General features: G+C 34.9%; 1 protein-coding gene across 1 annotated transcript; it reads right to left on the bottom strand.

Annotated features, from left to right (window-relative positions):
- Nucleotides 1-3,894: 3,894 nt before the first annotated feature.
- On the bottom strand, nucleotides 3,895-4,593 carry LOC145076416 (protein DETOXIFICATION 44, chloroplastic-like). Its single transcript, XM_079022296.1, has 4 exons — nucleotides 4,372-4,593; nucleotides 4,217-4,288; nucleotides 3,999-4,115; nucleotides 3,895-3,951 (listed from the first exon to the last, which is right to left on the bottom strand). Exons 1-4 carry the CDS (start codon nucleotides 4,531-4,533, stop codon nucleotides 3,895-3,897), a joined length of 408 nt encoding a protein of 135 aa, XP_078878422.1. The 5' UTR covers nucleotides 4,534-4,593.
- Between the last annotated feature and the right edge of the window lie 7,171 nt (nucleotides 4,594-11,764).

Genomic DNA, 11,764 nt, shown 5'->3' with positions numbered 1-11,764 from the left:
CCCCTGCCAGTTTCGGTTTTTATTGCTGGGGAATCTCTTCTTTATGAACCTCTTGGGGTTAGACACCATCATAGCATAATCCTCAGACGTGAGGTCATACTCCTCCAAGTTAAGGTCTTCGTCCTCCATCACAGCTTTACTTTTTGATAGGAGGGCCAGCGAACCAAGGCTTGAAACAACGTTCTTCTCCTGCAGTACAATCTTCTCCTGGGACTTGAGAATACCTACCAGTTTCGCCAAAGAATATGATTTAAACTGCTCATGGGCTTTAACTGTAGACACCACTGCTCTCCATTCAGACCTTAGACCATTTAAGAATGTAACCTTCTGCTCGATAAGCTTCCTTTCGATGTCATGCTTGATCATCCTGCTGAGAAGATGATTGAAGCGATCGAACGTCTGGGTCACTGATTCTTCGGCTCCTTGCCTGAATTCTCCAAACTCAGATAAGAGCAAGGTTTGGATAGAATGTTCCAGATCCTCGTCTGTAGAGTACAGTTCACGAAGTCTATCCCAAACTTCCTTTGCCGTCGTGCAGGAGCTGACCAACCTGAAAGTATCGGACTGAAGGGCGAATCTGATCAATCTTAACGCCTTGATATTGCACTGGAATTTATCCTTTTCATCTTGTGCAATATCTTTGACATCTTTCAGCAGATCATTGTACTCCTTTTGAGTTTTAACAATTCTTGACGTTGCAGAATGAGAAAAAGGTCCATTAGTGATTGCTTCCCATATGAGGTATCCATTATCCTCAGATCCTATGACGTAGTCTTCAAAGTGATGCGCCCAGACTTCATAATCATGGGTATATAGGATTGAAATCTTCGTCGTCGAACCGATGCTGTTGGAAATATTGATAGGATTTGATTGCGATTCGTCCATTATGATCGAAAAACTTGTTAAAAGATCAGACTTGTAATAACTCAGATTAGGGCAAAACAATAAATATCAAGATACGTCAATAATGAGATGACGGCTCAATAAATATTATTAATTTGCGGAAAGACCCTAATCGTAACCTTTTCACAGAAAAGATGTGTATCGATTACACAGCCTCCTGCTCTGATACCAATTGATGAGATTAAAACTTTAATCTATGAAGATCGATTAGATCTTAAACAGGTAATTAATTATGAAAACAGCAAGAACACGAAAATAAGAACAAGGCAAGAGTGAATCAATCGTGTCGAATGATTAAAACAAAATCCTCAGAAGAGCTCGATTAAGAACATCAACTGTAGAGGATTGGTAGGTTACAAGATCGATTAAAGAAATCTGTAAATTCTATCGTTATTCTCTGATCTATCGTTTCAATCATTAACCTAATATGCATGCAAGCATATACTTATATAATAAACAAAAAGGGCTCTCGGTTGGACAGGCCCAAACCGGAATACAAACTAAATAAATAAACAGCCGAGCCCAAATGACGCAATCTTCAACAAAACTTCAGCCCAACACTCTTTACGAGCATTACTGGAGCTCCTGTGATGATGAACTAGGTCTTATAAAACCTTTGTCCAACAACTCTATTGTGTCATTTGTTGAGTTTTAGTAAACTACAACATCCTATGGTGCACATACAACCCTAATAGCTTTGGATTTCAGTTTTCTCTAATTATATATGCAACAAAATTTCCAAAGCATAAGCCTACAACTAGCATACAATTTTAACATATGAATCATAAAAGTAACTTGGAAGATTCCCTCTTTGTCGTAGCTTGTAGGAATTGGTCTTTTAAGAGCCTAGCACCTCAAGTGTGATGCCTCAAATGGAATTATAACAAACCAAGAACAAGAGGAGGAGTTTGAGAGAGAGGTTGGAGACTCAAAATCGGCTAGAGCTTCTAAGAACCACTTAGTGTACGATTTTGGCTTAGGGGTTACATTTATATAGTGTGGAATCCAAGAGTTAAACCCTAATCCACTTCCTTGGGCCTTAATCTAATAATCGATATGATAAGCCCTTTGGACTAACTCTTCATGGAGTTAGTCCATTACTAATCAATATGGACTATTAGCCCAAACTATATATATATGTAGCACTGCTTTACTTTAATCAGTCCCTGTTAATTTAATTAGTCTCTTTTGATCACTAAATAAATACCAAATTAATTCTTGATCAATACTAATTAAATAATATGATTTCTCTTATTAATATATTATACTTATAATATATTAATAAAGCACATTAACCTCTTTCTCAAATATTCATCCTATCAAATTGTTCCAAAGTGTTACAACCCAAATGGACCATGCTGTATCGGGTCAAGTCACTACTAGAAAAACAACCTTTTACGACGCTCATTGCGCGTCGTAAAAGGCTCATATGATGCGCAAATGCGCGTCAAGGAAGGCCCTGTCATAAAGAGAGACGACGCGCTTTTGCGCGTCGTCTATAGAAGACGCGCATTTACGACGTGCAATTACGACGCGCGTTTACGACACACAATGCGTATCAAGGAAGGCCCTGTCATAAAGGAAGACGACACGCATTCGTGTGTCGTAACCTTATGACGCGCGTGTTAATGACACACAATGCGTATCAAGAAAGCCCCTGTCAAGAAAGGCCATGTCATAAATGAAGATGACGCACATTTTTGCGTATTGTAAATTTAAATGTTTAAAAAAAATTATATATTTATTAATTTTTATAATAGAAATAAAATACCATATACAAAAAATATAATCCATTGCATAATATAAAATAAAATTTCATACTCAAAAAATAAAATAAATTGCACAAATTATAATGTCATACAAAGAATCATTCAAATGTTAAACAAAAATAATACATTGCTAACATGGGTTATACATTCCTATAAAATAAAAGATAAAAAGGATTTAGTATTATTTTTTACCCATATCGATAGTAGTATACAGCTCTTGACAACAATGGAGCACCATTTCTAGATTTGACCTAGTAAAACTGTGGTTAGTTTTCTTTTGATTTGGTCAATGGCGTATCATGCACCAACTAGTCCGGTTGAGATCACGTAACTTCCGATAATGAAGGCGTATAGATCTAGAAAGAAATTGTTGAATGTTTGATGATAAATATAAAATAATGATTTCAAAAAATAAAAAGAGTTTTTTAACTATTACCATTGCATTTGATGCCATGTGTGATTGGGAGAAGTGGAACCGCGTTAAACAATGGATGTGCAAGTGAAAAATGGATGCCCAAGTGAAATGAGGATCACGGTTAATGCTGAATTGAAGATCAAAAGTGTCATCCAAGCTGCCAATAATAGCAACACAATGCAAATCAGAAATCCATACCTCCTACAAAAGTGAAGAAAATAAATAAGTTGATTAAGTAAAAAAGAAACAAACACTTGCTCTGAATCAGTTCGTTCATCAACATCAACTTTTGGAGGATTAACATTATTATCTATGGGAGGAGGCGCCACATGTCCAACTATGGCCCGATCCAGATCCTGCCTTACTGGATCACGATTTCCATTTGCTGGTACAGGGTGATATTCAGGTCCGGGCAGCAAAAACTCGGTCAGCCCAAGTGCTCAACCCACTCCAGTAAACCAATAATCTAAAAGTGATTTAATCGTTACCTGAAGCTTAAAATTCTTAATAGCAAATGGAATGCATATTTGAAACAGAAGCATGTTGGCTGGGATCTCAGTAAACAGGTCAGACTCTCTGCAATACCAAAAATAAAAAATAAAAAAAATTATGTAAGCAAAATAAACATATCAAATAATACAAAAAATTAATTTTATTCTTACGTGATATCAAGAGGAAAGAAATCAGGGGTAATTCGCATGGCAAGTTTAACTTGTAAAAATACAAGCCTTACTATTAAGCTTCCATAAACCACAACTGACAAAAGAACCCTACCTACGTGCACATAATGGAATATGACAATTAGAACTAGGGGGCGGAATTGAAACTGTGGATTACTATTAAGCTTCCATAAACCGCAACTGACTAAAAGATCCTTGAATATAAAAATAATTATAAAATAAGTTTCTTACCAAAGTACAAGATCTTGCAATATTTAGAACTTGTGAATCTGTGGTAAATAAGGAAGATAGTTGTCCAAACCCTAAGAACAACACAAAAGCCAAGCTACCTCCAGATATTAATCCAATCTAAACAAAAACCAAAATTTGGATTATTTTATTAGCAATATAATTTTTGTAAGTTAAATTAAAAAGGAAAAAAGAATTATAATAATATATATATCCTTAACCTTAAGAACTCTGTCTATTACTCTGCATGCTTCACCATAGTTCTTTTGTGAATAACTACTTGCAAGAATTGCCTACAAAACAACACAATCAGACAACTACAGGAAAAAATAGAACAACAACATTAACCTTGTACTAGTTTAATTTTTAAGGCTACCTGTCCTGCAAGTGCTAAAGCATCAGTAAGCAAAGAAAGAGCCAACCAAACTTCTAAACAGATCTGATAAGCAGCCATGGGAATAGAAGCTTTTCTTGCAGCTATTGATGTAGATAAAGTCATAGTTACAAGAACAGCAAAACTCCTCCACACTAAAAGCATCCTTAGTTGAAAATGGAGGTTGATCTCACTTGTACAACATCAGATTCCACCTTATTTAAATATGATTATATTCCATTCACAAGATTTCGTTCTAGCCATTCCACCCTATTCCTTTCCATCCATTCCACCCATGTTCACATGATTACATTCAAACCATATTCAGCAACCAATTACAAACCCTGTTATATAATTCCATTCCAACCAAACCTTATCATCCAGGAAGATATGTTAAATGGGACAACATTATAAGGGAGATATATTAAAATGAGCATGTGTCCTTCTTGAGTATAAATTTCCTCTTTCTTTTTTACATTAAGTCAAAAGAAAACTTATCGGGACTAAACCAAACAGGTTATAAAAAACAAGTAACCCAATTCTCATGGCTTATTAGTTTGAAGAGTAAAACAAATGTTAAAGCAAAGGGAAAACAATTTGTCCCAAGCAATTACAAAATGGTGGGAGGAGTTTAAACTTAAATCCTACATATTAGATCTATTAAATGATATATAATAAACCAAAAAAAAGTGAAAGAAAATCACCATCCTCCATCTTCTACAGTTGATGCAAGATGAATATGGAAAGTTGTTTCTTGTTGATTTTTCAGATACCTTTGTTTGGCTTTGTTATAGCTATTCAACATAAGGGTTATATAGGTCAACAAGTTGGATATGCATCATTGTAAAATACCCTCGGGTTCAACAATATTCAACAAAATAGAAACTAATACAACTCTGTAACAGCAATTCATGATTGTATGAAGAAACAGCTTAATATGGGTTCTAATCCTAATGTAGAGTTTGGTCTGTCTTGAAGTTAATGAACCTTTACTATGTTTAATATTTTATTTTTACAGTTAACAGATTTAAAATGTTTATTAAGTATAACTTAAGTACTGCTGGGCTCTTGAGATAGTTGAGAAAGCTTAGTACCTGTTCAACATGTTGAGGCATCTCCAAGCATGCAAACTTTCAATTTAGGCCTAGGAATGTGAGGCAATTTCACTATTCCACTTAAACATTTGTCCTTTTTTGGGTCATAGTTCTTGAGTTCAATTTGGAGTTCAATGGTTTTAGTGAAATTATGCTTCTTATCTTTTGTATCTGTGGTGATTTGAGTAATGGCTTCCCTTAGGGCTTCACTTTGAAGCTTACTTTGAAATCACATATTGAGATATTAGTTGTTGATGAATCAGATAGTTGAGCCAAACACAGTCTGCATGTATTTAAAAATCATAAAGAACTAAGAACAACAATTTTATAAGATGATGCTGATAGAATCATGAGATTTGAATACCTGAGTAAAATGGCCGATGATGCTGATAGAATCATGAGATTTGAGTAATGGCTTCCCTTAGGGCTCCACATATTTTACAAATTATATCTTCTTCTTTTCGTTTCTTCCAATTCCTTTCAATATCTTTAGATTTCGCCTCCCAGACCATATAATCGTGAGATTTGAATACCTGAGTAACGGGACCTTTTGTTTCCCCCCCCCCCCCCCCCCCCAGACCCACTTGCGATTAACTTCCCTACTAGTAGAATTAGTGGGAACATGTTTCGGTCCAATGAAGTTAGTAAATCTAAAACGAAAAAAAATTGAGATTGTAACTCACGAAACTTGAAAAAAGACTATGATGTGAATATAAAAAATTTACCCCCACAACCAACACTTTGAGAATAAACAATATTGAACCAAAATACTTACAAATCAATTGTGATTCACCTGGAACCTCTTGTGTTAACACCTAAGTTCTCTGAATAATTCTTTGAATTCGAGGTTTTAGAGTTGATCAACGCCATTGATGAGGATACCTCGCAGATCAATTACGATTCACCTTCGATTTATCTTCTTGTTCTCCTCTTGATGATTTCAGACTCCGTCTCCACGCTTTACATGATATTTTTCAGAAAGGAGTCTTTGTGGAGCATTGGGGTTTTTCTTTATTTCATAACCCTCACATGTACTGGGTTGAGAGAAAACGATAGAAGCTAAAGCTTGGAAGAAAATAAAACCCTAGCACGTGCTAGAGTGAAGGGAAGTGGCGATGACTTAGGGTTTACAGAGAGACGGGAAGTAGAGAATGAAGGGAGATCTAAAGGAGAGAGTATCAGAGAGGGGAGAGCGGATTGCAAAGATGAAAGATAGATAGAAGGTAGAAAAAACGAGGCAGGTTTTCAAAATTTTGGGGATTTTGTTTTCCCCCTTGCAACTAAAAGTGCGTTTCATTAAAATTATAAAGCGACAGGTACAGACGACGCGCGTTTAAGATAAAGCGCCCTCCGTGTTTTTAATTTTTTTTTCTTTAGACACTAAATTAAGGGCACGCAATAATGCGTGACATAAATCCTTAAATTTTTTGAAGAGATAACACTATTTTAAGGGCACGCCCTTTTGCGTATTATTAATCTGTGCGTGTCGTAAAAAGCGCGTCATTAAAGGTCTGTTTTCTAGTAGTGAGTACATACCAGTTATAGTTTTGCGCTTAGACACATAATCCAACAGTCTCCCACTTGGATAAGTCTAATAATTATAATTGCAAGTACAATTTCAAAATCCGATTGGCAATCGTAGCTCTCAAAAGACCGCTGTCGAACGTTGATCTTAAGGCGTCCATTAGATAAGGGATCATATATTCCTCAATTCTAGATATTGTATGAACTGAGACAAGGATTATAATCATTCTCTCTATTCATGTGTTGTTTCCTGGTTTCCGTTTTATGACGACCGAGTAATTGAACATATCAAATTAGTCCAGGCTTGGCCAAGCGCTTAGGGTTGTCATCACTAAGTCATCGAGGGGCCCACAAATATCTCTTTAATCCCACATTGGGTAAAAGGAACAAATAAACTTCTACCCAAATGCTCGCTCTAGTCACTCATCAAATCACACACAATAATACGATTTATAAGATCAAGTTACTGGTGCGTTTACATATGTCAATGTGCAGCTGACTTGTAAACTACAACTCACATGTCTTGGTTTCAAGCATATAAGATATTATTGTCTCATGCTCACTCATGATAAAGTCCACGAAGTGATTCAAATGAGCATGGGTTTAATCCAATACTCTAATCTTATTCCAGAAGTACTCATGAACACTGAAACAAACTTGTGCTATGTCTAAAACACTTTAGACAATCTGCAGACGGATTCATGACAATCTAGCTTCAATACCTACTTCCAAAGTATGATCAACTGTGGATAGTTTGAATAACCTAGTTATTTGGGAAGTCAAAACATGCAAAGTGAAACACAAGAATAATCGAATCCAATATGGTCTCAAAAGTTTTGAATATAAATAAAACGCCTTTTACTTAGTCACCCTATTGATTAAACATTATTCATTGTATAATGTTTCGATTAATCAAATTAATACTTGAATTAAAACAATAGTTATCCCATGCTACAAGCATGCACACTATGTTTATCTATGGTCCTTGCTTTGTGAAATAGATCAATTGAATACATTTTAGTGATGCTCATTTCGCAATTTCAAACCCTTATCATAAGTTTAAGAATACCAAATTCTTGCCACTATTAGAATGTGTTATGTTCTAACCTTTATGCAACGATCTTTGTGTAAAGTCAATACACCAAAGTCACAGGACTTGGACAATAAAATTACAAAATATTCCACTGGAGATCGTTACAAGATAATTCCATCGAGGCGAAGTCCCAAATTTAAAGTGCATTCCTTTGAACATGCTTCTTGCATAAAAGTTTCTAACTTACACATAGATTCTTAATATTCAACTCCCATTATGGAAACATTTCCATATTTTCCATATGACAACTCATTATTAATAGAATCCTATCTATTCATAATAATGTCGATATGTTCCATTCATTACTATACTTCCAATTATTCTCAAGCAACCAATCCTCAGTGAACTTTAGATTGTCCTTTACAGTTGTTTAACTACTTTAGTCATACCCGATTCTAGTCCTTTTTCACTCTTAGTGCCCTAGGCATTTGGAAAATCAGAACAGACGAATATTATAGCACATGAAATCGCCCCTATACCCGAAGTATATGGGATATGATTCGTAATGTCTTACATAAAGACATGATGCTTTACCGGTCTCTCGCTATAATATTTCCACATGTAGAATTTCCTTATGTTGAATCATTTCAACATAACATTCATATATGTTCTTGAGTAGATTTGATTAAAATCTCAATCTAAGGTTTTAGATTTGAAATGAAGTATGAATTCCTCTCCCTTAATAATAGCAAAACAAATTTCAAACCTTGCAACTTTGCGAATTGAAACTTTTGTTTTCAATAATTAACATTGCTAACTCGCAACATTTAACGTAATAATTGTGCTCCCAATAGCATAATAATTACATTCTTACCAGCATAACATTTATGCTCCCACTAGCTTTGACATGTACACAAAAATAAGTTGGACTTCTAGAAATCAATGCTTGTTGAATTTCTTACCAAAGTTCATATTTTTGATACAAATTGCTTCGATAAGACTTTATCAAGGCTTCTCAAACTCATACACCTTTCCTTAGAAAGCTCATATGTGTGTCTAAACTATTCAAAACTTACAACAATAAGTTCTGAATGTTCAAACTATTTGCCATTTCTCACAATTCGAACTATGAATAGGGATGTCGTAATCATAATCAAATTTGAGAATGCAAATATCGCAATTGCTATCTCCTTAAAATCTACTTAGTGAAAGTGTTTCCTCACAATCATTTTCATGAAGCAGAGAGAAACCTTATGACACTTAGATTTTATGGTGTATGTGTTCCTATCCATGTGAATTTGTCATAACCATAATCACAAGAGAAGGTTAGTGACAAATCCAAACTCATATGGACTGAAATTGTTCAATATTAATTTCTTTCCACCTGGTAGCACAAGGGCCTACCTTTGCTTCCAAGTTGTTAAGCAGCTCATCCTCACCGATCAATGAACTTTCACTTATCAAGATGCTTTGGCATATGAAAACAATTGAGAACTCATAGAACTCACATGCATAGTCAACTTTAACTAGAATGGACACAGAAACAAGAATATGTCAACACGATGGGTTACAAACCTCAAGTTGTGTGCTAGTGATTAACAATAGGTTTATTCTTGATTAGTTCTTGTAGCTTTTCTAGATCTTTAAGACTCCCACTGACCTCTTGCATATAAGACTCTCTTTGTCAAGAAACATTACTTGACAAACAAATATTCAAGAGTTAGTGTGGTTTCTTATCAAGACAAAACACTTCACACAATTGGTCTTATTTGGTCTTTGTGTCTTATCCAAGACATCACAACTTACCAATTTCAAATGTACAAGATTAGGAAAAAATTTACTCTACATTTTATAAGTGTTATAAACCTTTCTTAAGGTTATGTCACTCGAGGCTCGATCTTGGAGTGTTACTCTAAGACTCGATTTTGGAATGAAGTATGATTCACCTTTTTGATTTAACCATTTCAACAATTCACGATTCCTCTTCTTAGCCATACATATGCACTAATATGTCCTTAGAGAATGAATTGTGATATGGTCTCATAATCACTAAGATAATCAGAAAACACGATACTCAAGTACTCTCCCTTCCTTTCAGATTGGAGAAACATTTATCTTTCTGCCTAATTTGATTCTTCCTATTCGTTCTACTATACATTGAAAGTTGAAACTTTTTCAATGATTCAAAATTACACTTAATCTTGTAAGTATAACCATACTTACAAAGCTTTTATTAAATTATAACGAATAGACTTATCGTTCTTTATGGTGGACCTGACCAGTGCACACCTAGTGTACCCGATCCCCTAGTCCTTCACTTGACTCACATATACATGTGAACAAGGAATTAGTCCTAATTTCCCAAAGACGAAGGTTCTCATTCATCACACAATACAAGTCGCATGATTCCATGTTTTTGTCCAATTGAAACTTGGGTGATGAGAATCTTTCCTTATTTGGTAAATTTAGATACTGCCATAAACGAAAGAATCAAATCCATATTGCTAAAAAACATACAAACATCAATTTTCACAAATGCCATTGCAAGGATAAATATAAAATAAGACAAAAATTAAAATTTTTTCTTTATTTATAAAATGCGGAAAACTTGTCCTTACAATGCAATTACAAATGAAAACTATGTTATTACATATTCCTAAGCAGTCTGTACTCAACATGCTATTTCCTTTAAGCTTCCTTTTTTTCTCTTTGATTATGCAAAACATCAAAATGTAACTTTACATCATGTGATAAGAATCAATAAATGGGAACTTAATAGATTTAGATAATGAACTTACCTGAAGTGGAACCATACAATTTGATTCTTCCATCTCTTAGATCTCTCTAGTAGTTAGGGCAGATTTGCTTCCATTTCCATTTTCTTGGCAATAGAAGTAAACGGACTCTTTCAGAATGGTACATGGGACAATCTAATACTTAGCCTTCCCCTTTCCCTTGGAAAGAGAAATCTTTTCTGGACTTCCAATGTTTCCATTGTCAGTGTCCACAGAAGTTTGGGAAGTAGATCTTCCAATCAGGTTTGCTTTACCAGTGCGCCAAATCAATGCTGATTCAGCAACAATAAGCAAATATGTAAGATACATAAGGGTCACGTCGCGGTTTGTCATATAGTAGTCTTTAACAAACTGACTTTACGACTCAGGAAGTGACTAAAGAGCCAAGTCAACAACCAACTTCCCTGGGAACACGACACCCAACATTTCCAGCCTATCAATATGCAGCTTCATGTCTAAGACGTGAGCACATACATACTTTCCATCTTCATGTTTGCTTGCTAATAGGTCTTGAGTAACCTTGAGCTTTTCAATTCTATGGACATGTGGACCAGGGAGAATAATTGGAGGAGGTGGAGGAAGTGAAGTATGATATCTAGATCCTTGATCAAAACATGGAACATCATTCATGCGAAAAGCTTTTTCCATAAGATTCGGAAAGACCATAGTTGTCTGACCTAGACATCTATAATGGGAGAAATTCAAGTTAGTTGATTTAAGTCCTTAATATAACACCCAAATAAAAATATTAAGGCTAGGATCTAACACAATATTTTACAATTCGGAAGAGGGATGCCGTAATCCAATTGCAAAATATTTGAAGGTAAGTAAATGATGATTTACCAATTTCCACTATGAAAAATGAAAATTAACTTTAGGTTTTAAATGAATTGAAATTCCTATATCCTTTGATATTCATTGAACTTTTCAATGACATGTTTAATCTCGAT

This window comes from Lactuca serriola, chromosome 9 (genome assembly GCF_051521515.1).
Source record: "Lactuca serriola cultivar US96UC23 chromosome 9, Lser_US96UC23_V15, whole genome shotgun sequence".
Classification (NCBI taxonomy): domain Eukaryota; kingdom Viridiplantae; phylum Streptophyta; class Magnoliopsida; order Asterales; family Asteraceae; genus Lactuca; species Lactuca serriola.
Note: the sequence above shows the minus strand (reverse complement) of the source record. Positions and strands in the feature narration are given on the sequence as shown.

Coding starts and splice junctions, on each gene's coding strand:
- LOC145076416 (XM_079022296.1), bottom strand. CDS start 4,533: ATGCTTTTAGTGTGGAGGAGTTTTGCTGTTCTTGTAACTATGACTTTA. Junction 4,289..4,371: donor CTTTAGCACTTGCAGGACAG/GTAGCCTTAAAA, acceptor GTTGTTTTGTAG/GCAATTCTTGCAAGTAGTTA. Junction 3,952..3,998: donor TTGCAAGATCTTGTACTTTG/GTAAGAAACTTA, acceptor AGGATCTTTTAG/TCAGTTGCGGTTTATGGAAG.